At 53.8% G+C, this 26,566-nt stretch overlaps 13 protein-coding genes across 13 annotated transcripts; 7 read left to right on the top strand and 6 right to left on the bottom strand.

The window, feature by feature from the left end:
• Nucleotides 1–140: 140 nt before the first annotated feature.
• Nucleotides 141–859, bottom strand: CLAFUR5_13694 (NADH-ubiquinone oxidoreductase; the record flags this gene model as incomplete). Its single annotated transcript, XM_047912842.1, has 3 exons — nucleotides 141–165; nucleotides 222–742; nucleotides 797–859. 3 exons carry the CDS (start codon nucleotides 857–859, stop codon nucleotides 141–143), a joined length of 609 nt encoding a protein of 202 aa, XP_047768909.1.
• A 143-nt stretch (nucleotides 860–1,002) lies between these two features.
• CLAFUR5_13693 (Nicotinamide mononucleotide adenylyltransferase) lies at nucleotides 1,003–2,121 on the top strand (the record flags this gene model as incomplete). The annotated part of the gene is made up of 1 exon (XM_047912841.1): nucleotides 1,003–2,121. One exon carries the CDS (start codon nucleotides 1,003–1,005, stop codon nucleotides 2,119–2,121), a length of 1,119 nt encoding a protein of 372 aa, XP_047768910.1.
• A 393-nt stretch (nucleotides 2,122–2,514) lies between these two features.
• On the bottom strand, nucleotides 2,515–2,982 carry CLAFUR5_13692 (Type 1 phosphatases regulator; the record flags this gene model as incomplete). Its single annotated transcript, XM_047912840.1, has 1 exon — nucleotides 2,515–2,982. The coding sequence occupies one exon, from the start codon at nucleotides 2,980–2,982 to the stop codon at nucleotides 2,515–2,517; it is 468 nt and encodes a 155-aa protein (XP_047768911.1).
• Nucleotides 2,983–3,578: 596 nt separating this feature from the next.
• Nucleotides 3,579–6,890, top strand: CLAFUR5_13691 (Exportin-1; the record flags this gene model as incomplete). Its single annotated transcript, XM_047912839.1, has 2 exons — nucleotides 3,579–6,008; nucleotides 6,099–6,890. The coding sequence occupies 2 exons, from the start codon at nucleotides 3,579–3,581 to the stop codon at nucleotides 6,888–6,890; spliced, it is 3,222 nt and encodes a 1,073-aa protein (XP_047768912.1).
• Nucleotides 6,891–9,337: 2,447 nt separating this feature from the next.
• On the top strand, nucleotides 9,338–10,079 carry CLAFUR5_13690 (uncharacterized protein; the record flags this gene model as incomplete). The annotated part of the gene is made up of 2 exons (XM_047912838.1): nucleotides 9,338–9,829; nucleotides 9,882–10,079. 2 exons carry the CDS (start codon nucleotides 9,338–9,340, stop codon nucleotides 10,077–10,079), a joined length of 690 nt encoding a protein of 229 aa, XP_047768913.1.
• A 483-nt stretch (nucleotides 10,080–10,562) lies between these two features.
• On the bottom strand, nucleotides 10,563–11,522 carry CLAFUR5_13689 (Very-long-chain 3-oxoacyl-CoA reductase; the record flags this gene model as incomplete). Its single annotated transcript, XM_047912837.1, has 1 exon — nucleotides 10,563–11,522. One exon carries the CDS (start codon nucleotides 11,520–11,522, stop codon nucleotides 10,563–10,565), a length of 960 nt encoding a protein of 319 aa, XP_047768569.1.
• Nucleotides 11,523–12,634: 1,112 nt separating this feature from the next.
• Nucleotides 12,635–14,212, top strand: CLAFUR5_13688 (uncharacterized protein; the record flags this gene model as incomplete). Its single annotated transcript, XM_047912836.1, has 5 exons — nucleotides 12,635–12,888; nucleotides 12,944–12,965; nucleotides 13,015–13,346; nucleotides 13,438–13,809; nucleotides 13,867–14,212. The coding sequence occupies 5 exons, from the start codon at nucleotides 12,635–12,637 to the stop codon at nucleotides 14,210–14,212; spliced, it is 1,326 nt and encodes a 441-aa protein (XP_047768568.1).
• A 502-nt stretch (nucleotides 14,213–14,714) lies between these two features.
• On the bottom strand, nucleotides 14,715–15,554 carry CLAFUR5_13687 (uncharacterized protein; the record flags this gene model as incomplete). Its single annotated transcript, XM_047912835.1, has 1 exon — nucleotides 14,715–15,554. One exon carries the CDS (start codon nucleotides 15,552–15,554, stop codon nucleotides 14,715–14,717), a length of 840 nt encoding a protein of 279 aa, XP_047768577.1.
• A 673-nt stretch (nucleotides 15,555–16,227) lies between these two features.
• CLAFUR5_13686 (Mitochondrial nicotinamide adenine dinucleotide transporter 1) lies at nucleotides 16,228–17,442 on the bottom strand (the record flags this gene model as incomplete). Its single annotated transcript, XM_047912834.1, has 1 exon — nucleotides 16,228–17,442. One exon carries the CDS (start codon nucleotides 17,440–17,442, stop codon nucleotides 16,228–16,230), a length of 1,215 nt encoding a protein of 404 aa, XP_047768576.1.
• A 524-nt stretch (nucleotides 17,443–17,966) lies between these two features.
• On the top strand, nucleotides 17,967–18,578 carry CLAFUR5_13685 (Cytochrome b-c1 complex subunit 7; the record flags this gene model as incomplete). Its single annotated transcript, XM_047912833.1, has 4 exons — nucleotides 17,967–18,082; nucleotides 18,177–18,285; nucleotides 18,341–18,394; nucleotides 18,477–18,578. The coding sequence occupies 4 exons, from the start codon at nucleotides 17,967–17,969 to the stop codon at nucleotides 18,576–18,578; spliced, it is 381 nt and encodes a 126-aa protein (XP_047768575.1).
• A 583-nt stretch (nucleotides 18,579–19,161) lies between these two features.
• Nucleotides 19,162–20,349, top strand: CLAFUR5_13684 (DNA-3-methyladenine glycosylase; the record flags this gene model as incomplete). Its single annotated transcript, XM_047912832.1, has 1 exon — nucleotides 19,162–20,349. The coding sequence occupies one exon, from the start codon at nucleotides 19,162–19,164 to the stop codon at nucleotides 20,347–20,349; it is 1,188 nt and encodes a 395-aa protein (XP_047768574.1).
• A 614-nt stretch (nucleotides 20,350–20,963) lies between these two features.
• On the top strand, nucleotides 20,964–22,230 carry CLAFUR5_13683 (uncharacterized protein; the record flags this gene model as incomplete). Its single annotated transcript, XM_047912831.1, has 3 exons — nucleotides 20,964–20,966; nucleotides 21,019–21,344; nucleotides 21,471–22,230. The coding sequence occupies 3 exons, from the start codon at nucleotides 20,964–20,966 to the stop codon at nucleotides 22,228–22,230; spliced, it is 1,089 nt and encodes a 362-aa protein (XP_047768573.1).
• Nucleotides 22,231–24,004: 1,774 nt separating this feature from the next.
• On the bottom strand, nucleotides 24,005–25,900 carry CLAFUR5_13682 (MFS transporter L2; the record flags this gene model as incomplete). The annotated part of the gene is made up of 2 exons (XM_047912830.1): nucleotides 24,005–25,300; nucleotides 25,352–25,900. 2 exons carry the CDS (start codon nucleotides 25,898–25,900, stop codon nucleotides 24,005–24,007), a joined length of 1,845 nt encoding a protein of 614 aa, XP_047768572.1.
• Nucleotides 25,901–26,566: the final 666 nt, after the last annotated feature.

The raw sequence follows: 26,566 nt of genomic DNA, 5'->3' as shown, positions 1-26,566 counted from the left end.
GTCGCCTACTCTGAGCGCCCTACTATTGCACCACTCACCTCTATAATTCTCACACAAGGGCATATGCTTCAGTATCATCTTGCTCGTTGTATGTACAAACGAAAACTGCTAAAACGCAATGCCTCATCACTTCTATCGTTCTATACGAACGTCCTGCACGGATAGCTGTCCACAAGATTAGCACTGTCTCCATCCCACGCAGTTCACATTCGTATACATACTTTCCACCATAAGTCTGCTCCTCCGGCTCCGTCAATTTATACGCCTTCCCCTGCAAATGCATCGAGCTCGGCGTGGGCGGCAGACCATCAGGCCCTGCCACAGCCTTCCATGCACTCAATCCCTTATCCTTCTGACTCTGGAAATACGTCGATAGTCCCCGACTGCCCGCCTCCTTCACCTCCGCAAGCTGTTTCGATCCCGCCTCTCCCAACTTCAACACATCGTCCTTCGGCTGCGCCGCGCTTCCAACTGTGAGAAGTCCCACGACATCGCTCTGGTTAACGACGCTCAGCTTTGGGTATGATCGCCGGATATCGCGTTTCCAGTATGGGTTCTCCGCGAGGTCCGCCGCGGGGACAGTGACGGGGTCATCGTAGAGGAGAGGGTCGTTGCCGCCGGGAGGTGGGTTGCGGAATTGGGCGTTCATGGGCACACCAGACGAGCGCTTGGGGTCGAGGGCGAAGAAGGCGTGGACACGGCCCCAGAAGCCTTCGGGATGAACTGTGTACTTTTGGTAGGACTGCTACTGTTAGTATGCCGGGTGCGCTGAAGGGCGTGGGTGGTGGATGCGCACCTTTGCGCTCGAGATCTTGTTTGCGAGCGACGCAGCATGGTTCTTGCCAGCTTGGTGCGCCATGATCGCGGTGTGCCGGTCGTGTCGAGGAGGGGAGATGTTGTTGCTGGTGGAAGTGCTGTATCACTGGCGGGCCAATGGCAATGGTGCTGATGGAAGGAGCCAGGATCGAGAGCGGCTAGATCCGAAAATCCGCGGATGCCACAATGACTTCACTCCCACGATGCGACAAGAACATGACTGAACAAGACGATCCTCCTACTGGTGGTTTCGCAAAGCTCTCCATCCAGGACGAAGATGGCAACGATCGAGGCATCTTCTTCCACGGCCAGAATCTCGACATAAACTTCAACGCAATCCTCAAACCACGAAATGTGACCATGACCGAAACGATACCAGACATGTCTATCTACCGCCAATTACTACCGGAGCTGGCCTCCTCCTTGAAGACTTTCCAGAACTCTGGATCTAAATTCAAAGTCCTGAAAACAGTTCTACCAAGCTCCGCAACACCACAGGACCCACGGCCGATACCTGCCAAGCCTGAAGAACAAGGAACCCTCTTCATCCTAGACTCCTCGGTCAATCCACCCTCCATAGCCCACAGAACTCTGGCCCAGAAAGTCCTCGAGAAGTCGTCCCTAGAACACCACCCAGCGCGAAGAAGACTCCTTCTCCTCTTTGCAGTAATGAACGCAGACAAAGCCCCATCCCCAGCATCCTTCGAGCACCGGCTCACAATGATGACAATCTTTGCTCGGGACTTACTGGACTCTGTCTCCTCTTCTATGAATCACATTGCGATGCCTGTCGACATTGGAGTCACCACCCAACCCTTCTACACCGACAAATCCGCCGCCATCGAAACCGAGGGACGGGAATGGTACCCCGAAGGACCCAAACACATCCATCTCATCGGCTTCGATACTCTGACCCGCTTCTTCGGCGCAAAGTACTACCGCGAGAAATTCGACCCACCATTCTCTGCCCTGGATCCTTATTTTGATCATGGTCACAAGCTTCGCGTCACGCTGCGGCCAGGCGATGTAGCGGGGGAATATGGTAGGGTTGAGAAGCAGAAAGCGTTTCATGAGAATCTTGCGAACGGCGGGATGGAAGCTGAGGGAGGAAAGAGGGAATGGGCGAAACAGGTTGAGTTGGTGGAGCCAGTGGGTGATGAGGGTGTGAGTAGTACGAAGATCAGGAAGGCGGCGAACGCAGAGGATTGGAAGGAGGTGAGGAGATTGTGTACGCCTGGAGTGGCGGAGTGGGTGAAGACGGAAGGGTTTTATAAGGAAGATTCGAGGGGAGCTAAGATGGCTTGACTTGGACGTTTCGCGGTACTACTACTGAAGCAGAAAGATTTGCTTCGATAGGCTGGCTCATTACTGCTCTGCCAGGAATCAAGCCCGATTGCGATGGCAGAGCGCTTCGCGGTAGCCCTACTGAAGTAGGAAGATGAGCTTCAATAGGCTGCCTCATTACTGCTTTGCCAGGAATCAAGCCCAATGCGGTGGCAGGGCGCCTCGCCAAAGCCGCTCGTTGACATTTGACCGAGAGCTCTGCTCCTTGCACAGTTGCTCCGTTTGGCGGCGAGATGGCTGCTGTCGTTATGATCATGCTGTTCTCCGACAGTCGGCTTTCCAGTCCAGCGTCTTGCGATACTCCTGCCCAGTCTCTCACTCCGTTTTGGGTTGTCTTCTCGTCATGTCCTCTCTTCAGCTCTCCTTCTTTCCCTTGTACTTTGGCTGCCTCTCATACGCATTCGGACTTGGTTTCCTTTGATTCCCCTTTTCCTTTCCCTTCCCATGCTCCCCGCCGTCTCCATGCTCATGCTTCCTCCCTCTCCCCTTGCCGCCTGCCTTCTGTGCCCTGCTCAGATCTGGTTCGCTGTCAGATCCACTGTCGCTGCTCGAGCTGTCTTCTGAGTCCGAGTCGCCTGGTTCGTGAGGTTTGTGGTAGATACAGCAGACTTTTGAGGACTTCTTGCCCATTCCTTCGTTGTCGATCACATCTTCGGCCCAGACTACGCGTCTCGGTTGAGATGGCTCTGCTGAAGCACCGCGTAGGCGTAGTGTTGCTGAGGGAGTGGAGTCGGTTTGGAGGGTTGTTTGAGAGCCTGAAGCGGGAGATGCAGCACCGGGTCCTGCTGCTGTTCGGACCTGGCGGTGCGGTGGGTTGGCCATCTCGACTGCTAAAGGGGGTTTAAGGGCGCTCTAAACTCCTTGAGGGCCGTGGAGAGCATATGCGCGATTGAGATGAATTGGCGCGATGTCAGGCGGGGCGGAGACAAAGAGAGTTCGGCAGCCGCCAACACCAAACAGCGACCAAGCAGCAGCGCCAACCCAGTCTGCAGTACACTACACACCAGTGACCACTGCGTGACTGCATCTGGGTAGCGATATTGGGCGAACAGCTGATTACAAGCGCGGCATCATCATCATACTCCACACTCACAGTGAACGGACTGCCAACCGCCACTTCACAAGCGCAACGGTCAACTTCTTCTTCACCCCACTCGCATCCGACTGACTGATCTTCCCACCGCAACAACACCTCCGACAAACACCACACCCTTCTTTTCCCTCCCATACAACACCGTGCGCCTGCCGACACGATCTCCCTCCCTCCCCCATAGACCTGCCCTCCACTGCATGAACCAGGCCTAGGCACGTCCAAGCGGTCTGCGCGCGTCAAGCTCACTTAGCAGTCGATTGCACACAGCACGACTCTTCGCGTTGACAGACCACACCCCACCCTCACACCCACAAACACCGCCACCATGTCGATGACCATCGAGGAGCTCGACGCCACCGTGCGCGCCTTCTACGAGGGCCGTGGTGATCAGCAAAAGGCCGCACAAGCTTCCCTCAACCAGTTCAAAGAGAACCCGGACGCCTGGCTGTTGGTGGACAAGATTCTGCAAGAGGCGCAATACCCACAGACAAAGTACTTGGGTTTGCAAGTGCTCGACAATGTGATCATGACGAGGTGGAAGGTCCTGCCGCGCGACCAGTGCCACGGCATCAGGAACTTTGTCGTCAACTTCATCATCCAGCAGAGCAGCACCGAGGAGAGTCTGCGCAAGGAGCGAGCATTACTCAACAAGCTCAACCTCGTGCTGGTGAGCATCCTCAAACAGGAGTGGCCGCACAACTGGCCCACCTTCATCAACGAGATTGTTTCCTCGTGCCGGAGCAGTCTGCCCATTTGCGAGAACAACATGGCCATCCTGCGATTACTGTCAGAGGAGGTGTTCGACTTCTCTGCTGAGACTATGACCAGCACAAAGATCCGCTCACTCAAGCAGAGCATGTGCGACGAGTTTGCTGCCATCTACCAGCTGTGTGCCGAGATTCTGCGAACAGCGGACCAACCCAGTCTGATCAAGGCCACACTTGAGACGCTTCTCCGCTTTCTTAACTGGATCCCATTGGGCTACATCTTCGAGACGCCCGGTTCTGGTCAATCGCTTATCGAGACACTGCGCAGTCGATTCCTCGAAGTGCCCGAGTTCAGAAACATCACGTTGAAGTGTTTGACAGAGATTGGCAGCTTGCAGACAGAGCAGAACTGGAGCGAGAAGCTGGTGCAGATGTTCACGGAAACCCTCACCACCATCTCGAAGATCATCCCGCTCTCGCTCGACCTCAAGAGCACATACGCATCATCAAACGGCAGAGATCAAGAGTTCGTGCAGAACTTGGCGCTCTTCCTCACCACTTTCTTCAGCAATCATCTCACGCTAGTCGAGAACCTTCCGAACCGCGACTACCTCATTCACGGCCACTTCTACCTCATCCGAATCAGTCAAATCGAGGACCGTGAGATCTTCAAGATCTGCTTGGAGTACTGGACGAAGCTGGTCTGCGAGCTGTACGACGAGATGCAGCAGATACCCATCACCGAGATGAACCCGCTTATCAACATGAGTGGTATGCAGAATGGAGGTGCTATGAACCCTTCCATCATGGCAAACTACCCACTTCGGAAACACAAGTACACCGATGTGCTGTCGAATTTGCGACAAGTCATGATCGAGAAGATGGTGCGACCCGAAGAGGTGCTCATTGTTGAGAACGACGAAGGAGAGATTGTACGAGAGTTCGTGAAGGAGTCCGACACCATCCAGCTTTACAAGACCACAAGAGAATGCTTGGTGTTCCTGACACATTTGGACGTTGTGGATACCGAGCAGATCATGTCTGAGAAGCTCGCGCGACAGGTCGATGGCACGGAGTGGAGCTGGGCAAATTGCAACACGCTCTGCTGGGCGATCGGATCCATCTCGGGTGCTATGAATGAGGAGACCGAGAAGCGTTTCCTGGTCACCGTCATCAAGGACCTCCTCGGCCTCACTGAGATGAAGCGCGGTAAGGACAACAAGGCGGTCGTGGCATCGAACATCATGTACATTGTCGGCCAGTACCCACGTTTCCTCAAGGCACACTGGAAGTTCCTTAAGACGGTCGTCAACAAGCTGTTCGAGTTCATGCACGAGACTCACGAGGGTGTTCAGGACATGGCCTGCGATACCTTCATCAAGATCGCTAATAAGTGCAAGCGTCACTTCGTCATCCAGCAGCCTGGTGAGAATGAGCCATTCATTGACGAGATTGTCAAGACCATGCGTAAGATCACTTGCGATCTCTCACCTCAGCAGGTACATACGTTCTACGAGGCTTGCGGCTACATGATCAGCGCACAAGGACACAAGAACACACAGGAGCGACTGATCGCCGAGCTGATGAGCCTACCCAACCAAGCGTGGGACCAGATCATTCAGTCAGCCCACCAGGACCCAAGCATTCTCCAGAACGCCGAGACAATCAAGGTCGTTGGCAACATCATGAAGACAAACGTTGCAGCTTGCAGCAGTATTGGCTCATACTTCTACCCACAGATCGGTCGCATTTACTTGGACATGCTAACGATGTACCGTGCGTCATCGCAGCTCATTGACGAAGCTGTGCAGCGCGATGGCAACATTGCCACTAAGATGCCCAAGGTTCGAGGACTGCGGACGATCAAGAAGGAGATCCTCAAGCTCATCACGACCTACGTTGAAAAGGCCGACGATCTTGAGATGATCCATCAGAACCTTGTGCCGCAGCTCCTCGAAGCTGTCCTGCTGGATTACAAGAACAATGTGCCAGATGCACGAGAGGCGGAGGTCTTGGCGGTCATAACTGTGCTCATCACGAAGCTACAGGTACGTTGGACCCCTCAAACCAGCAAGTACATGATTGTACGCGCTCTCGCCACCACAGGTAAGATTAACAACGCTGACTTGACACCTCAGGGTATCATGACCGAGCAAGTACCCGCGATCCTCGATGCTGTCTTCGAGTGCACGCTCGACATGATCAACAAGGACTTCTCCGAATACCCAGAACACCGTGTCGAGTTCTTCAAGATGCTTCGAGCCATGAATCAGCGCTGCTTCCCAGCTCTTCTGCAGCTCGACCAGGCGCACTTCAAGTTGGTCATCGACTCGTGCATGTGGGCGTCCAAGCACGACAACCGCGCTGTCGAAGGCGAAGGTCTCAACATGTGCATTGAGCTTGTGGAGAATATGGCGAACCAAACCGACCAGGCCACTTGTGATGCCTTCTTCCAAAACTTCTACACCACCATACTCCAGGACGTCTTCTTCGTGCTCACCGACTCAGACCACAAGGCTGGCTTCAAGTATCAGTCGATGCTCCTGGCTCGCCTATTCTGGCTTGTGGGCGCGAACAAGATCCAGAATCCAATCTACTCTGGCGATCAAGCACCAGCTGGAACGTCGAACAAGGACTTCCTTCAAAACTTCGTCGCAAGCTTGCTCAGCAATGCCTTCCCCAATCTGCAGGCATTGCAGATTACGAACTTCATCAAGGATCTCTTCGCCAACACCGAGGACCACACGAAGTTCAAGCTCATCCTACGTGACTTCTTGATCCAGCTCAAGGAGTTCGCCGGCGACAACGCCGAGCTCTACCAAGAAGATCGCGAGAAGGCCGCTCAGGATGCGAAGAACCAAGAGCGCGAGCGCATGGCCAAGGTTGGCGGTCTACTCAAGCCATCTGAGCTCGAAGACGACGAGCTTTGACTTGATCAAGAGGTCGAACTTGCTAGGGGAACTGGACAGGAGTTTACAGAAGAAGACGCAGAAGCGCTGGGTTTGTGATGTGCTTGGCATGATCGTCAAAGGTAAGTATGAGGATACCCATACAGCAGGACGACATGCCGAGCAGGGTACGCGAAAGATACTACTTGTCTCGAATTGAGCAAAAAGGGCTATGCTGCGAAGCTTGGAGCATGGTGCATCAGGCGTAGAACATTGAAGGGCCATCATCGGAACGACTTGAACGGCCTGTGGTAGAGATGGGACATTCAGGAAATCGATGTCGTTATACCGGTCAGGCAGGACGCTGAGTCTTCCAAGCAGATAGCAAACATTACCACGCAACTTGACCGTGCCCATCTTTCCTTGCTTCTTGCCGTGCGGATGCCATGCCCACTAGCATTTAGACGGACACACGATCCTACGCCCGGTGCCTCAAGCAGCCTTCGTCTCGCGGGTAGACGACAATGACGATGAAGCATGCTCCCGGAGCTCCCCATCAGTACGTTTCGCAGTGCCACACGCTTTGACGACTATGCTGATCGGCCTCAGCTCTGTGAAGTGAAGCACTTCTTGCAAGCAAACCTAATGAACAGTACTGTCATGTATACCCTCATTGCGGACAGAATCCCCATGCTGACCTATCATCGCAGACTGATGCAGGGCCTCAACAAACTGCCTCCGCAACTACCAAGGCAGCTATGTCTCTGAGGTCCGCCTAGGACGACTATGGCCGCTGGCGCCTCAACAAGCTGACAGCGTACGCTAAATAATGAGCCTGCACAACATACGTGGGGCGACTCGAAAGGTAAGAAGGATGACTATGAAATGCAGCTCGCATCAGTCCACCACGTGAGGTCCTTCCGGGAAGACTTTTTCGACTACGCTCGAATTTCAGACTAGCCTGGCTGAATCATACCACGATCGGACTTTATGCAAGATTGTGCGTCCTTCGATATGCTATGGTCATGGAACCGAGAAAACCTGATCCCCGAGTATCTACACTTCGCGGACGCCGACTTGCTTCGTCGCCTTGAGATTGATATGGGCATACTGCCCTTGCCTAATACGGATCATCACGGTGCAGCGTTGCCGTCAAACGTGCCTGCCATTGACAAGCAAACGACGCGTGCGCATGTCGCCCTTGAAAGCTCACTCATTATCTCGTCAGCCAACGGGGATACCGATCCCTTCGCATCGATCTTGAGCGACACTACGTCACGGCCTGGGGAACAGCCACAGCATAGCCGTTCGGCGTCGAACGCCAAGTGCAAACGATCGCCGCAGTCGATGGCCACAGTGATACTTTGCACCATCGACGGCTGTGACAAGCCATTTTTACGACAGGGAGACTTGAACAAGCATGTGAAGGCACATGAGCCAGCCGTTACAGAGCTCTCAGATGATCCGAGACCTGCTGAGCTCGGTTTGACCAAGGCACATTCGCCCACAAGAGGTGATGCATTTGAGCTGCAGTAAGAGACGCGTGTAGTGTGTATCGAGGGTCACGAGGATGAATGAGAGTTGTATATTTAAGGGAAACCTGTGGCAGGATCTTGATATCTATCAAATGGTTCATGCCGTCGAGCGTAGGCGTTGCATGTGCTCCGCAGACCGTTACAACTCAGGTTCGCCCAATGCGATTGTCTCAAGCACAATGCGACAGTTCCAAGATGCTCCGCATGTCTATACTACTGGATCAGTCTGGAGGCCATGAGGGTAGAACCATGACTTGTGACACCATCGAAGCCCCAATGAATACTCTACCGGTTTTGCGTCCTTTATTGCCTGTGAATTTGCAAATCGACCTTGTTCTAGGTCCAAGGCGGGCGTCTTGGCCACTTGACTCTCGCTGTCCGGCCAAGTTTCCGTTAAGTTATATATCTCCAGCTAATGATGCTGCCCCTCGACAACGGTCCAACGCGTACTGATGCAGGTCCCCTCGTTCATGAGTTGGCCATCTGGCTCCAACAGTGACAGAGATCAGGACCTGCGTAGAACGCCTCGTATCCTTGAGCCAATGCGGTATCACAGGGCTCCATCAGTCCTGTATGGGCCTGTCGGAATCCAAGGTAGTGTCACTATGCTTTGACTGATTGTTTCGCGTTTTGTACGGTCTTTGCTACCCACGACAATGGTATAGCAAACCTTGGAATGCATCATAAGTATACTGCGCTGTGCACTGCTATTCTTGATCACGTGAGTATCATACCCCTTGCGATCTATACTCGGCAACGAATTATGAATGACGTATAACACCCTTTCGCACGTGCCAGTTTGGTCATTCACTCGAGCCCCGCTACCCTGACCGGAGCTCGGCAAATCTGCCGAAATTCCCGTCTTGTCCAACTGCAACTCTTCGCTTTGAAGACTTGACTTCTTGAATTCCATTCTTGATCGTGCACAACTGACACCCGGCACCATCGAGCGAAATGGCCTCACCTCCCATCAACCCGTCCCTCGGTTGCCTCGGCCTCCTAGCTGGGGAACTCAGGAACGCAGTATACACCGATTTCGTTACTGTCGAGTACAATATCGAGGCCGATATCGAGGAGACGTGCAAGCCGGGTCACGCGCTCGCTCTCGTCTCAAAACAGATCCAGCAAGAATCGGCGAACGTTGTTGGCCCAGCTACTGCCCGCCTTTCGCCGTGTCATCACACCAAGTTCGCCATCACTCTACCAGCCATGGACGAGATGTCGCCGGATACATGCCACAATTCACTTGTTGCGGCACTCCTCGAAGAGGTCAAGGGCAAGAGACACCACCCCGAGAACGCGCAACAGGGCTACCTCCGCTTCCTCACGCAGCACATGGGTAACGACGTGCCCTGTGCCGTTGTCGTCCGCCCACGTCTCCCTTGTAGCTCGAGCGTCGAAGTGTTTGGCGCGAGTGCGAAGAGGACCAAACAGATCGAGACCGAGGTAAGTGATCTACAACTCAAATGGGGTGCACCGCAGACTGACACTGAGTTAGATGACCGGTGTCCTTCGATCCCTCGAAGCGCGCGCGCTGACTACGAGTTTCGACACAAGAGGTCTGCCATTCGACCATACTGGCACACCTCGGACCGAGCTTTGCTTGCGCGATGTCACGAATATCGCGGAGCAGCTGAGACACGTTGTCTGTTGTGCTGTTGAGGAGAACTTTGGTGTCGCACGGGCAGAGACGTGATGCGGAAAGGCAGGGAAGCGTGGAGCTGTGCTGGACTATGGGCACTGCGTTGTCCAGGATTGGTCCGCATGGATCGGGGCTTGAAGTGTTTGATACGTTGGGTTCAATATCGCAGTGGCCCATCTTTTGCCCGAAGTCGTCCACCAAATAGATACATGCGCACACGTGAGAATGACGACTGCAGCCGCGACAATACCAGCCTGGATCCCGAACACTGTCCCATAGCCCAAAGGCCTCCCCCTAGACTGCTGGAAGTGGCCAACTCTAAAGCCTCGAACAATGGGAGTCTTTCTCAGCCGCGGTTCTGTTGCAGCCGTAATGGTGACGATACATATGATTCACAGTGATCATATCCGTGACCTCGCGCTCCTTCGCGAGCTACAGCAACTGTCCATCCTTGGCGTGCAGATCTCCAGCCCTGTGCAATCAAGGCATATGGCCTGTGCAGACTCAGCAGCACCAAGATGAGCAAGAATCATAACCCTAGTGATTCTTCATGTCCGCTTCTTCTTGCAGCTTAAGCTGCTTCACAATGCGCATCAATAGAGGCTCGCGAATAAATCCTGGCATATCAGTAAGCATATGAGCATGAAGCTCATGCGGCCAATATCCATAGACTTCGCTCCTTCCGCAGCCCACCTTGTCCAGTGTCGCGGAAGCCATCTGTCTGGCGCTAGGTACCAGAAGACTAAGTGGTCGTGGATCATTCGACGTAGATACCATACCGACCTGCACATGCATAACTTCGATCTCATTGCCTTCAAGCTTCATCTCGAGTGCGAGCGACCGAAACCATGCTTTACCATACGCCTTGGCGCCACCCAAAATGGAGATGTAAGGAGCTGGTAGATCTGATACGAAGCTTCCAATGTTGATGATCAGCGCTGGCTGCGAAGCGATAAGTTGTGGTAGCAGTAATCGTGTGAGATCCGGCACGAAGCGGCAGTCGACGTCTAAGAACATGCGAGCGCTCTCCTCGCTATAGTCCTGGAGTCGTACCCAAAGTGGCCTGGCGGCGCCACCAACGTTGTTGACAAGAACCCTGATGTTGCATTTCTGGAGCTTTCGCACTGCATCGAGCAACATTGCGGGATCCTTCGCTGCCGTTGCGGCATCACAGACCAGAACCTGGACCTCTCTATCAGGCCATCGGCCCAGAAGAGCACGCCCGACGTTCTCCAGCTTTTGCTCATTGCGTCCATGGATGATCACATTGAAGCCTCGGTGAAGGAGCTCTTCCGCGAACCCCTTCCCGATCCCGTCGGATGCGCCTGTGACAAGTGCCCACGAGGGAGGTCCACGAAGATTGAGGTACTTGGTCAAGCAGCTGTCATGCACAAGGTGGAGGTAGGCGAAGGAGCAGAGACTGTACACCTTGACACTGGACCAGATCGCGCCAACAGTGGACAAGGCTGTCAACAGCAGAGGCCGTTTTGTAAACATGTCGAATACTCGATGTGCAAGATGGAGAATGGTCGTCTTGCTAGCTCAGCTGTTGGTATTGGAGCTGGTTCCAAACAGCAGTGCCTTTCAGCCAGAGACGTAGCTTGGTGGCGTGTCCGGAGTGGTATTACTCCAGTGATGGATGTATGCTGAGTCCAGCTTGCGGCGATACGTCGTTTCCATGCTCGCCAGCGTGTAGAGATATATGTTGGCCATCATGTCGTGGAGGCAAGGGAGGAACGCGCCAAATCCTTGGAGACGCGACAAGGGAGGGTTTCGGCACAAGTCGGGGGAGAGGAGAGAGCTTGGCACCATCGCATCGGAACCAACATCCCGTCTCAGAACCATCGTTCCTTCGTACGCGAGCATGTGGTCGGGTCTATCTAACTTCACGACGCAGCGGCCAGACCAAGTGACAGGTGGTGTGACCTACCGTCCTCGTACACAGCAGAAGCTGTCGATGGCATGCAGCAGGATTCCATAGTCACCACGCTTCGTGTCACGGTCTATCTCTAGGGACCGTCCTCCTCAGAGAGAGTACGCAGTCCCTGCTGGCAGTTGATCTTGCTTGACACTAGTCAGCTCCATATGGATCGAGATGACCTGACATCTACGGTAGCGTCTTGGCCACTATCTGTGGCAGAAACGCCCTCTTTCGATCCCGTATTGGTGACTGCACAAAGATGTAGCGTAGCAGACACTTATCGACGCTAGTCCGCTGGAAGATCGCAGGGTCGCGGATGCAATGTTTGCTAAACATCCAATTCCCATCGCCTCGCAGAAATGGCTATCTCTGTCTCGGACACGACCAAGTACTGCGGCTTTGTGCCGTAGGACAGGCAATATTGAGCTCACTCCGCCATAGCTAACGCAGCTGTGCTCTTCGCGATGGCTGGTGCTCAGCGCGCCACGGTCATTGCCACGCTTGCGGTTCCGGCAACCACGAAAGCGCCTTCGCCGTGTATCAGACCGCCGCCATCATGACCAACTTGTCAGGTGCGTCCGTGAGCGTCTACATAAAAGACGGCGATTGTACAAGTAGCGCTCATCCAATGTCAAGCACATAATAGCATATCGGAGACGTCTTACACCCGATCCAGAAACCGCTCGTAATGCCATCCCAAGCCGAGTACAGCGGTGCTTTTTGGCTTGGCTATTTTGTTGCTGTCAAAGGACCATGGAACCCTAGCTCCAACACCGCGATCTTCGTCGGCCAGCAAGGTCAGCAAGGCCCAGTAGGTGGATCAGGGGTGGACGAGCGTTACACCAACTATGGCATCTACCAGCTTGCCGATAATTTACTCAGAGACGACAGCCTGAGCTACACTCCATTGCAGTCAAACTCATACAGTCGCGAGCTCCTGGCGTATGGCACCATCAAGTAAAGACTCCTGTACTACCGTGCTAACATCTGCTATTAGGTTTGCCGAGAACCTTGATTTGGTACGTCTGTGTCGTCGACGTGGGGATCATCTCCGCTGACCTCTTGCAGGGCGGTCAGAACAACGAGCCTGGCCCAGCCGAGGTCGCCGAGCGTTTGAGACAAGACCAGAACCCCATGAGTAGATACCTTCAGAAAATGCAGGCTGAAGCTATGGAAGCATTCCAGCAAGAGCTCGATATGGGAATCGCGCGGACGAACGTGTTCGAACAATGGGCAGAGATGAATGCGCCTGCCTATACCGCAGCTATTAGGGAATATGGGTCCGGATCATCCGCTTTGTCTGAAGTTCTACGCAGGGCACAAGGTCCTGCAGCCGAAGCGACCAATACTGCCCGAGAGCGGATCGCAGACGCTCTGCATTCAGGACGCCTACAACCCGGGTTTGTGCAAGTCTCCCAGAGTTGTGATGACAACCGCTGACAGACTTTTGCTAGATTGACTATGCAAGTCGCTGCTCTCCCCCCCCCCCAGCGCTGCAGCATCTATCCGCAAGGCGTACCAAGCCAGTGAGAGGATCCCAGAGCCACAAGGGACCATGATCGTCCCGGCTTACAGTTCACCCGATCTCCAGGACATGTTCAGATGGGTTGACAGAATCAAAGGTCAACCGGAAAACGAGAGGTGGGAAGAATTCACCATCGATTACAACCTTGGCAGCAGCGTCTCCAAACACAGCTTTGGCCAGAGATCCCTCAACTCCAATACATTATTCTCCGTGCCATGGTGCGGCATCACGGCTGAGGGCAATACCACTTCCGCTTTGAGCAGCCCAGATCAGCAGAAGACTTCCATCGTTGTCAAATGGACTGGCAGAAGACTGGAGAGCGTTTATCCTGGTGGATGGTAAGACTGAGACGTCCTTGCACACGCTCACGCACCACTGACAGTCCCATCCTGCAGGGACATCAAAGGTTCCAACTTCAGACTCAACCCCTCCGCCCCAGAATCTGCTAAGAATCTCATGCGCCCAACGCAGCTAGTGTGCTTGAACAACCTCTCGTATGATATCAAGTTCTTCGGCGAGAGTGTCGAAGAAGTCGAGCAGGCGATCTCGAAGGCCAGGCGTGGTGAAGCGGAGATGAGGGTGTTTGGTTGGAGTGTTGGGGTCGAAGGTGGTGGTAGACCCGAGGAAGCGTCTCATGTTGCCAAGTGGGATAAGGAGAATGGGACGTTGACGATATCGCCGCAGCTGTATGGATCGAGTGTGAGTGTTGCTGCTATTGTGGGGGAGAAGGTCAACAGCTAGTTTAGCCGTACTTTGAGCTTGGGTCCGGCAGTGGGTTGACTATGCTACATGTTCTTGGTGGTATCCTGCTTGAGTGAACCATCCCTGCTGAGATAGAGTGCCTCAATCCACCACTGCGTCCCTTCTTTACCATGTCCACCGTATGAGCAGATTGCCTTTCCATTTCGCTCACTTGCCGCAAACAACGGTCCAGTCACACCCTGCGAATCTAGGTCGAGCTTCGTGAGAGCTTGTCACCTCCAAGGGCTGTTGACAAAGTTCATTGCCGGGGAACCATTGCGACAATTGGGTTTGCAGCTCATGTTCTTCACATTATAGGGAGAAGGCAACACGCGAGCGATTCGCGTAGGTGGCTGCATCTACACATCGCTCTAGCACGCCGGACGATCCAAGCAATGATGCTTTCAACGAAGGTAGACGACGCGCTCGGCGGCAGCGAACTCTGTCCACAGGCCTTGCTCGAAAATCTCGCCAATATCGTCTCTCGAGTCTGTCTACGCAGTCAATATGCATTCAGAGAGTTCTGCATCCCGGTGATCAATGCCATGATGTTCTTGTGATCCAAACGGCGGTCTTCTGTCGCGTCTTTGAGCTGCTGCACCACGCCGTCAATCGTTTTGTCCAGTGGGCCCCTGTCCGACAGCTCGAAGTCTTGACAAGGTTCGAAGGCAACGCTCTTAGCAGTCATTGACATAACGGTCTGGCCAAGGCAATCTTCGTGATGCTCCAGCATGAAGCAGTAAGAGAATCGTATGATTAGCCTCTCGATCTGGTTGACCTTTTGGCTGTGCTCGCCGAGGAACATCCACCAGGAGTCTGACACCCGGTAGTCAAAAGGTTCAGATCCATCGCGGCAATTATTGTCGTGGCAGATGATGCCGAATGTGCAGCTGCTGTAGAACATGCCGATGGTCTCAGTGCGGATGACTTGAGAGACTTGTGTGAGAGGTGGAGGAGCCGGGACCCAAATTGGATCCTCGAAACTTGCGAAGTACAGCTCATAGACTCGATTCCTCATCTCCGCAGGTAGATCCAGGGACTTTGTAAACTGTGGCTCTTCGTCTCTGGCCTCGAGCTGGTCTATGAGTTGCTCGCGTGGAGTCTTCTCGGCCTCGCCTTTCACGGCAATTCTGCGTGCTACCACAAAAGCGCGCAAGTCCTCTGTCTCGCACTTGCCATAGTCAACTTGGCCGAGATCGCGGCGCCACAACTCGCTCGAAAGCTTGCGAATTGACGAGCCAGCTGTGACGTGGTTGCCGCGTGCCTCGAGGAGAGCTTTGAGTCCTTCTTTGCCGATGCCGTGGTACTCGTTGACCTTCCAGTAGAGATCGCACTTCGCCATGCTCAATAGCGCATACCGTTTGTCTTAGAGGGCGATGTGGATGGCTATGTGGATGGCGGTGTCGAGGGCGGTGTCGAGGACCGCGTTGGTGTAATGTGTTTGTGTGAGGTGTGAGACGTGATGGCGAGCGTGATGTTGCACAGGCTAGCCAGGGCAAGCGAAGAACAGGCAACGCTGTAGGTGGATCTCGATCTGGAATGAAGCGCGAGAGTTGAATGTATTGTTCAATTGTGTGATGTTGCTTGTGTCGCAACATGTGATGGTTGCAAAAGCGCGCTTTGCCGGCAAAAGTGGTCAGAGTCTTGAGGAAGGCGCGAGTTCAGCTCGGAGCTCCCGTTGGTCGAATACTTTTCTTACTCACTTCTGGCAAACAGTCGCCGCCGCACGAAGTGGGCCTCATTGTTAAATCGTTAACGTTCAAATTCTGGGACGCTGTACGTACAACTAGAAACGCCATTGGCATCAGCTGCTGCCCGCAGCACCATCTCCATAACTCCGTGACGCCTTGCTTAAGAATGCCCGATGCAGGAAGTTCTCGCTGCCCTTCGCAAACGTCAAATGCTTCTTGCATGCCCTTGCCTCTCCCGGGCTCTGGACTTCATAACGCCGCCCATATGTGCAATGCTTCTTCAAGCCTTTCATGAATCTTCACTTCGCCATCTCGAATCACTTCTCAGTTACCGCCCTGCGTGAGCTCCTTGCCTTCTTCTTGTAACCTCCCAACGGCACCCTTGACACTCTCAAACGTCAACATTGTGGTCATTGCTGCGGGAATCGCCCGGATCATGTTCGTTCCCATACCGTTGTAGAACGCTCTTGCTCCCTCCTCCCGCAGTATCGTATGAAACGCCTGCACCAGACCTCGATAGCGTGGCTGATAAGCAACGCCGTCAGTATTACCGATCCTCTTTGTGCCTGATATGCTTTGACTGTGGTGAGAGGCACTCACGCCATGCCCGTTGCCTTCTACAGGCGCGTGGCGAAGTTGGGTCTGCATGCGTGTTCTGAGGACCTCGTGTGGATATGTTGCACAAGTTGCACACACTTTCGACAAAAACGTTGCCGCCAGAATACCCGCAGTGTTGGACGCAGGCTGTGATGCGTTCGGTGTACCGCCCATTTCTATACCCGTAAACCTCTGCTTGAAGTACTCATACAAAGGAAATTGTATCGCGACGTGCGTGAGGCCGAGCAGGGCGGGCGCCAGTCCAGAGTAGAAGACACCAATACCTTCCGACCTGTACATCTTCCGGGCGGCGTCCAGTGTACTAGAGTAATGCCATGGTGTCCGCGCTCCATCAGATGCACTCCTCGAGACCTGCGACATCAGGCGAGTCTTGATGACCCATATGGGATTTGTAGCAAGGGTGCTGCATGCTCCCGCTGCTATGCTGGCGTAGACCCGTGCGAACCACTTATCCGTCTCTCTTTGACCATATCCGTGTACATAAAAGTACTCGCGACTGCCATCGTAGACCGCCATGTAGACTGCCCATGTCGGTAGGTATCCCAGTAGCATAGGTCCCAGACCTCGATACATGCCCTTCAAGCCATCTTGCCGAATGATCGTTCGCGCAGTACCCAGCATGCCATGGTATATCGCACTTGGCTTCGGGCCTGTGTGCTGCAACCCTGGATTCGAGAAGGAGCCTTGTGCTTGCAGCTTTGTCTTTATGACATCGAGCGGACAGGTGACAATGCCACTAGCCATGCCGGCCATTGCGCCGGAGAAGGAGTTGACGCTAGCATTGGAGAGTTTCGAAGCCCATATCGCGACTTTGGGGTAGGCCGTGTGCTGGTGTAAGGCAGACTTGGTCTGGTTTGTAATCGATTTTGGTTGTGAGCCATCGGAGTTGGACAACATAGCAGAATTCGCGGGATTCTGCATTGCCTGAAAGGCACTACCGAGGGCTGTGTACTATCCAGCTCATAATCGTGCCAAGCCGTAGGTCTTGTGTAGGTGTGGAAAGTAAATGTAGGACTGGGTCGTGGACGGAGGAATTGGTGAGCTCGTGCTTCCGTCTTTCGTTATCGTCCCCGCTTTCGGCCTGTGGGAAGGAGCGGCTCACGAGCGGGAACGCTGTCGATTGTATAGACAGCTGAAAGCAAAGTGCAGCAAGATCACATGCAGTATCCAGACCAGACCCGGGCCCAAACAAACAATCGCAAGTGAATGTGGTAGTGAGTTTGGGTAGTTGGTTGTTCGATGTAGCTCTGACGTGCAAGCTTTCTCGGAATCGGACGGTCGGTAAGATCCAATCTCTAGCGGGTCACGCCGCCAGCCGGCCAATCACAAAGCCACTGATCAGCATTGAGCATCTGCAACCCGAAGTTCACAGCAAAGCGCCTCATACATCTGGAACACAAACCTATACCCACGACACCACCCGATACCCTTGAACACCGGCCACAATGTCGACTCCCTCGCTCGCCCCCTACATCATGAAGCGGCCTTGGCTGCAGCGCTGGATGAAGCCGCTCTCGCAGTGGTACTTTGACAACGCTGGCTACCGGAAGTTGGGATTGAGGTATGCGGCCACGATACAAGAGGAGGGACGACGGAAGAGCATGCGCACAGGAGTGGGAAGACAGAGCAAACATACTGACACGTTGGATTGACAGGGCCGATGACCTGATTCCAGAGGAGAACCCACAAGTACAGCTCGCTCTCAAGCGTCTGTCACCAAAGGAGGCGTACGACCGTGTCTTTCGCATGCGACGAGCTTTCCAGGTATATGCGCATCACTTGAGGAAGATCAGGACATTGGATGCTGACACAATCATAGTGCTCTCTCGCGCATCAACTTTTGCCAAAGCACGAATGGACAACCCAGGAGACTGTACGTATCATTCATCACAGAAGGGCTGCTATCAAGGACTCGCAGATCGCGAAAGGAAGCTCGAGACTGACAACGTCCACAGGACACACCCTATCTCTCACCACTGATCGTCGAAATCGAGACCGAAATCAAGGAGCGTGAGGATCTCGAGACAATGCAGATCACCAAGCCAAAGGCGAAGTAAGCGCTGTCTCAGGAACGCGATGAAGCAAGAGGAAGAGGCACGACATGTATATATTTTGAGCGGGAAGGAGTTCACACTAGTCTTGCTTCCACAGCAGGCATAGAGTCGAGGCATTGAGAACAAAATGTACCATACCACGGTTCAAGGCGCGCCCAAGACGTGTCTCCGGTCACTCTCGTTCTCTTTTCAATGTGCCGTGCGTGCTGTTAGAACCAACTGTGGCACTTAAGGTATACCATGACATGCTTCACTTTCAAACTCGCGCACGTGAGACCGTGATAGTAGCGCATCTGCCAAGCGCGAATGCGAGTCCTTCCAACGCCACTTCTGACGTCGGACGACAGAGCAATGTGAAGTCGTTCCCATCTCTTTTCATCAACTTAAAAAACACACACCTTCACTCCCCAAAGCTGAATCTCTGCCCAGGACAACAGAACTGGCTCTAGCCTCGTGTTGCTCGAAATTGCACGCTGTGCATCGCTCGCGATACTCCAAGTTGCTGACAGTACGGCAACCCTTTCCCTTGCTACAGCCAGTGGCCATCAGCTCGAGTGTACACCCGTCTATCAGCCAAGTCTTCGCAATGTCATCAGTACGGCGCTCTGCAAGGAACTCAGCCAAGGCTGTAGCAGAAGTCGCCGTTGTTGCGGCGAAGAAGCGCTCGCGAAACAGCAAAGCACATAGTGATGTCGCAGTTGATTCAACAGCACAGAAAGGGACATCGGGAGCGAAAGGTGCAGACTTCATGCCGCCTCCGCCATCCACACCTTTGCCCAACAAGCGACGAAAGATAGCCAAGGAGACTCCATCTAAGCTTCCGCCCATTACGCGAACAGCATCAGCCATCGGGTTCATGACAAGCAGCAGCAACCTTACTCCGAATGGCAACTACAGCACCGGCGACATCGATGATGCATCGCCACCAGCCACGAGGCCGGTGCAACTCCACCACACCAATGCCACACTAGTCACTCCTGGAGGAACACAACTGCAGCCTGCGTACAGCAATTTTGAAGAGGCATCACCTTCGAAAGCTGGTGGACCACCAAAGGCTACCAGCAAGACTTTGTTAGATGAGGCGTGTTCTCATCTTCTGAAGGGCGACGAAGCTCATGACAACGGCCGTCTTAAACCCGTCATTGAGCAACACCACTGCCGCATCTTCAGTCCAGAAGGCCTGGCAGAAACCATCGACCCCTTCCGCTCACTGGCATCGGGTATCATGGCGCAACAAGTCTCTGGTGCCGCGGCAAAAAGTATCAAGAACAAGTTCATCGCATTATTTGAAGCAGATCAATGCCCTACAGGCTTCCCGCCACCAGCCTTAGTTGCATCAACGCCACTTGCTCGCCTCCGCGAAGCAGGCCTCAGTCAGCGCAAGGCGGAGTACATCCAAGGTCTTGCCCAGAAGTTCGGTTCTGGCGAAATCACCGTCAAGCAGCTGATGGAAGGCAGCGACGAAGACGTCTTCTCCAAATTGATTGCAGTCCGTGGGCTGGGAGCGTGGAGCGTAGAGATGTTCATGTGCTTCGGTCTGAAGCGGATGGACGTCTTTAGCACCGGCGACCTGGGGGTGCAAAGAGGGATGGCGGCGTACATGGGCCGCGATGTAGGGAAGTTGAAGGCAAAGGGCAGTAACAACAAGTGGAAGTACATGAGCGAGAAGGAAATGGTGGAGATTGCGGAGAGGTTCAGGCCCTATAGGAGTTTGTTCATGTGGTATATGTGGAGGATTGAGGAGGTCGATGTCAGTGCTGTGCAGGATAACTGAGGAGCTGCAACTCTCTTGTAGTTGGTGAGACGACCGAGTCGGCGACAGAATATGGTCCCTACAGTACTTGTATGGCAAGCTCTGATGCAACTGCAACTGAGTTCTGTCACAGTATGATCTGTCTGATGATTCTTGATATAATGGGGGCGCTGTCTGCTCGCTAGGATGAAGGTATGATGGCTCGCCCATCAAATTTGATGACCCGCACTGGGCGCTTCGCGAGCGAGATCCTTGCACTGCATCCCGTTCTTCGCTTCAGCATCATCTTTGACCGAACATCAACGTCACCTTCACAGTCTTTACTTCCAGATGTCTGCATCCGGCCTATCTTAACACCATTTCCACTTCTCACGCCAGCTCATACCTGTCGTCTGCTTGGACTCCGGAAATCGCCGATACATCATGTCTCGCGTTCGTGTCCTTGCGGGACGCGTGCTCGAGGGTGCTGTTCCATACAGACCTACAGCATGCAGTCTTCGGCCGGTCCTGAAAAACGTGCAGCTACACACAGCGTGTAGTCATGAACGACGTTCTTACAGTACTGTGAGTACCGGCGAATTGGGGCATTCCATCGGTGGCGAGAGTGCTGCAGGACGCGATGCAATATACCTTTCATGGTCTTTTTTAAGATTCACTATCATGAGACGTCTTTGCTGATTGACTGAATAGACGACCGCACAACAGAGCGAAGACACTACTGCCCTTGCCCCGCGCAGTGCATTGGAAGTTGCAGAAGTCAAAGCACAGCGACAACTTTCCACTTTTGGGGAGTACTCGCCGGCCGCCATCAGACTGAAGAACGATATCGTTACCGACCAAGTCGAAGCTACTAAGCACCTACAGAGCGTCATCGCAGATGGCACGTTCACGTTGGAGACGGCTCGTGTGTGTCTCGCGGGTGAACGAGAACGCTTAGCCAAATATAAACGGAAAGAAAGGCCTGCAATCATGCGCTCGGAAGGCAAGCCTTTTGCTCGGACCATCATGACACAATTGTGAGTATTTCGAGGGACAGAAGGGATTATGTTTCCGGAATCACGCGCGCGGCACCCCCAGCTCAGTAGCATTTGCTGAGACGTTGCCACGTGGCGTCTGAGTATGGCTAATGCGTTTCTATGTAGGTGGACCGACGAAAAGCTCTGGGGCCCTCTGGTCTCTGATGACCACTTACATACGGGAAATCTTTGCTACTTTGCCATCTTCGAAGGCTTAGAGTCGTTTCTGGTCGACTGGCTCCGCGCGGAGATCGATCAGCCTTTCGTCCCCGAGAAAGAGCATATGTGGCGGGGCCATTTGCTCGGTAGTATGGTACTTGCACATGCCGCCCTCAGTATCGGACATGAACTTGACGAGGCGATCCGATGCATGTTCCGGGTCGAAACCCTGCGACGGAGACTTACCGCCGAAGCACCCGAAGATCAACGACCTGCAACCGCATATCTCAGCCTTCGACCTTCTGTGTCAATCCTGACGAAGCAGATCATGACGGGCCAATTTAGGCACACTGATGAGAGGCTTTACAACGAATTTTGCTCATTGGCAACACGCTACAGGTCGAAGTCGTACACAGAGCGGCTCGAGAAAAATTATCGTCAGGCAGCCTTCTCCCTCTACCATCCCAAAAGTCCGGACCACCGGCTAGCGCTGGCTTGTCTCAAGGAGAATGTTGCACAAGCAACGACACCAGAAGATCTCAAAATCCTGCGGAACATGATGGGGCTGTCGAACATATCTTTGAAGCGCTTCATATTGCGAGCTGCCTACCTGGCGTCTCGTTCCACTCATCACGCAGATGCTACTTTCATCAGGGAGCAGGGCTTACGGCTTCAACAAGTGAGCACAGCCTTACCGTATGATCGTTACAAAACGGTTGGGATTTAATGAACAAGCCTGCTGGTTGTGCTCTACACTCAAGAGCTCGCGCGGACCCAAAGCACAACATAACAAGCACCAAGAGCTATGGACAAAGTTTGCTGCCGCCGAGCGCCTCGTGGTTTCCACTACAAACATCGACGCTTGAACCGGCCCGCGTGCTAAAGCGATGTGGCGACTATAGTGACCTGCGCGAGGCACTTGCGCATCGCTATATCTTTATCGACTCCCCAAGTCGTTCAGCCTAGTACACTTAGGATCTAAACGGCCAGTCGCTGCAGTGATCTAAGCGGCATTCAGCTTTGTCCACAGGCCTTACACGCCAGTCCTACACTCCGGCTTTCGTTGTGCGCTGCGTTACCTGTTGCGGCATGACACGTTTGAAGAACAAGACATATCCTCTTCGGCGACGACATGGTTACAATAGTCTCACTATCGGTCGATCGCACCCGACGCTCTTCGCACCTTCATCGAACCATCTTCTCGACAAGCCTGTTAGTTTGTACCGTTCAGTAGAGCGGTCAAGCCCGCATCGAGTCTTACGACCGATGCAGCTGTTGCGACTCTACTCGAGGGGCCGCTCCCAAGCAGATGCCACCCTACTCGTGACCTCCAACAACCAATCTCAGCCCGAGAACATTGTATGTGGTCGCATACAACGCTGCTCTACCGAGATCTATTCCGCAGCAATTGGTGTTCGTGCTCATAGCGAAGGACCGGAGGCGCAATGGTCGCGTGGCCCGCAATGCGTACTCGACCCGATCACCCGCAGCACGATGATAAGTGCTAAAGTGAGGGGGAGGTGCGTTCAGGGTGATCGACAAGGTCAGCCACCCCGACATCCGAGAGCCGGCCTGCAAGTGGCTGTTGGTGGTGAAGAGAAGAAAGAAGGGCGGAGCGGAAGAGAAATGTTTAAGGACCGGTGTGAGGCGCTATGCAGGGATTTTCGCTAGCACGCTTTCTGGAAGCCGTGCGTTGTCGCGAGCACAATGCCATTGTCATTCACTTGAAATCAAATTATGGCCCGCTTCACTTCATCGCGAGGTGTCCAATACTAAGCGCCCAGTAAAGGACCTAGTGAATGGAGCTGCTTTGCTGCGACTTCAGCATGCCTTAGGCGGGGCTTGCACGTGAAGTGCTAGATCCGAGAGCCATCCATCTCACACGCAAGGTCCGTGCGGCTGGAGTCTCGCGTGGTCAGTGCAACATCCGCCGCATCCGCGCCAGCATCGACATCACTGGAACGTATCTGACGGGACTTGGTATTGCGAGGGGAGTCCGCCAAGGTAAGTTGTACCCTCTGATTGGGAGTGACATCGCATTGCGGAAGCGATGGCTAGCATGATCGACAACATGGAATAGGCGGCAACAAGACTATTGGCAGGAGGCTCATCGACACTTCATGGCGTTGCATTCAGCACATCACATCTCATCACTACAATCACCAACTCGTCTGGGTATCACTATTCAACACACTCCATCTCAGACCCAGCCATCTGCGCTCGCAGGCAACGTTTTCATCAACACGAAGCGCCATGCTCGCTTAGAACCCACAATATATCCGAACCAAAGATCAAAACAAAGAGAGATCGCTCTCATGAACCGTGAGGTCCTCTTATCCTTCTAGCTCCGGCAGCGTCGGCGTTTGCATCGCTGCCGGCTTCTTCTTCCCCTTGATGAAGCAAATGCTCAAAACGAAAGCCAAAGCGGCGATAGCGCGATTAAAGATCCAAACGTATTGTAACAATTGTGTATAAATAGTGACCAGAGCTGAATGCAAGCCTTACGGCTCCAGAGTAGTCGTGTTGATAACGTTGATGAAAGAAGCGGCAGCTTCGGTGTAGGCTGCGGCGCCGACGCTGAGGTATTTGTTGTGTGCCACACCCTTCTCCATGGCTGTTAAGAAGATGGCGCCGCTGCCCAAGATCCCGAGGCATTGACCGAGGGTGTTGGAGTAGATGAGTAGTGGTACGGCATGGATGCTCTCGTCGTCGTTGGAGGCTGCTGACTCGATGGTGGTGGTGAGGCTTGGAGTGAGAAGGCCGAGACCGGCGCCTGCGATGAGTTCAACAGGCACGAACAATGTTGCGGTGGTCGTTGGGGAGAATAGAATCATGAGCCCGCACCCAACTGCTAACAGAGTCCAGCCAGCCCAGACCATCGATCGAGATCCTGCTGCGCTGATGATCGCACCACTGGCGACACTCACTGCGAGGATCCCAAGGGTCCAGGGTGCAAGTGATATGCCGGACATGATTGGCTGCATTCCCATAATCTGGAAGAACATGGGCATGAAGTAGATGATCGCAGCTAGGAGGATACCCTGAACCAATGCACCGAAGCATGCCACGGCAGCACTGCGATCTTGAAAGATGCCCATCGGCAAGGCCGGCTCGATACGGTACCCGTTGTACAGACACCACATCGTAAAGCAAGTAAAGCCAAGTGCAAGTGGTACCCAGGTGTGATACGATGACCATGTGTGAGTGGGCCCGGATCGGAAGATGGACGTAGTCATCATTGATACCGCGGCGGTCAGCAACGTCCAACCGATGAAGTCCACCTTTGCAAGTCTCTCGGATACAGGGTGGGTTGAGACAACAGGCAGTCGTAGCAGGAAGGCCAAGCCAATGAGAGTCAGCGAGCCAAGCAAGACCTGTGGCCAGAAGACGTACTTCCAGCCGACATTCTGTGCACAAGCACCACCAAGAACAGGTCCGAGAGCAAGGCCGATCGAGAAGAGGTGTGATGTCGATCGAGTCCATGCACCGCGACCTGCTGGCTGAAAGTCACGAGTCGTACCAAATTGGCCCAGTATGAGCTCTGTCAGGATGCTGGTCGCTCCGACTCCAATTCCCTGTAAGCATTGACCAGCAAAGAGCAATGCAATGGTCTTGGCCAGTGCCGACATGACCGAGCCAGAGATGAAAACGACGACGCCGGAGAGTAGTATCTGTTCGCAGCCGAGTGCATGCGCCAGTCGCATGAATAGAGGTTGACATAAAGCTTCTGCGAGGAGAAGTGAACCTGGAAGCCAGAAAGCCTGCAGCGTCTTCAGATCAAGATCTCGCGAAACTGCCTAGCTTGACATTAGTGGTGACCCAAGGACATGCAGCTGGACTTTGCTTACCGGTAGTGCTGTAGACAAGACAGTCGTGCTGAAGTCACATGAGAAGTTGAGCAGCGCCAAGCAGGTAAAAGTAGCATAGAACCTCCAACCGTGACCAGATCGTGCCGTCAAAACCTCCTGGTCCGGGAACATCTCCTCGACCGAGGCGAACATCGACTTCTTCCCAAACTCCGACAACGTCGGCGAATAATACGAGACATCTGACGAGCTCCCAAAAGACTGCGTAGGCCTAAGCGGCGGCCTAACAGGAATCACTGGGAGATCCGATGAGCCTGGTGAAGTTCCGGCAGCGTGGACGAATCCTTTCGGAGACGGGCAGGTGAAAGCCTTCGAAGGAACTTGTGGGACCGGGGGGATGATATGGAACGAGTATCTTCTTCGTGACAGAAGAGATCGTTTGATGGCGATTGTGAGTCGAGGTGGTGTGGATTCTGGCGTGCTGTGGGCCATGAGGTCCTCTGAGGAACTGTGTGATCGAAGCGGGTGCGGGTGGTGGTCGTCTGTGCTGAGCCAGTCGACGAGGTGGCTGGAGCTGTTTGTGAGAGGCATGATATGCAAGGAGCGAGAGGGAAGCTCAGGCGAGGGCAGAGGTGATCCATCAATAGTACTGTTCGAGGTGGGTGTGGAGTGGTAAGTTCAAAATTGTGGCAGATGTCGAACCCGAGTGTCAGTGTGTAAAGGTAGTGATGATCTTGATATCAAGCCAATGGCGAGTCAGTGTGGTAGTTGATGTATATCGAGTGCAAGAATGGAGTGGAAGGACACGAAAGATATAAACCTCTGTACTCCCTAAACGCAATGCTGGCCAGCAGACGGGGCAGTTATCACAAGACGACCAAGGCCAGACTACCGATCACGGTACAGGGCTTGCGTACCAGGATGGCGCCAGAACGTTGCCATAGAACAATTCCCTGGTCGCAAGAACACACGCGTGACGGCTTTCGCAAGAACATGGCGAGCTGTGCTGCTGTGTCGTTGCCCTGGTGGCGTACAAACCGTTACCGGATAGGCTCGTTTGATCATTTAGCGAGACCTGGCCCAGATGAATCTGCGCTAGCACCACAGAATGGGTTTCGGGACCGGTTGAGGCTCGACTGACCCTGTCCGGAGCGACCGCAGGGCGTGAAGAAACGCTCCAACGGTCATAGCATGATGCGCCAGGTACGCAGACGTCTAGACGCCCAACGTCCATCAAGATGTTTTGGCGAAAGCTGG

Source organism: Fulvia fulva, chromosome 12 (genome assembly GCF_020509005.1).
Source record: "Fulvia fulva chromosome 12, complete sequence".
Lineage (NCBI taxonomy): Eukaryota > Fungi > Ascomycota > Dothideomycetes > Mycosphaerellales > Mycosphaerellaceae > Fulvia > Fulvia fulva.
Note: the sequence above shows the minus strand (reverse complement) of the source record. Positions and strands in the feature narration are given on the sequence as shown.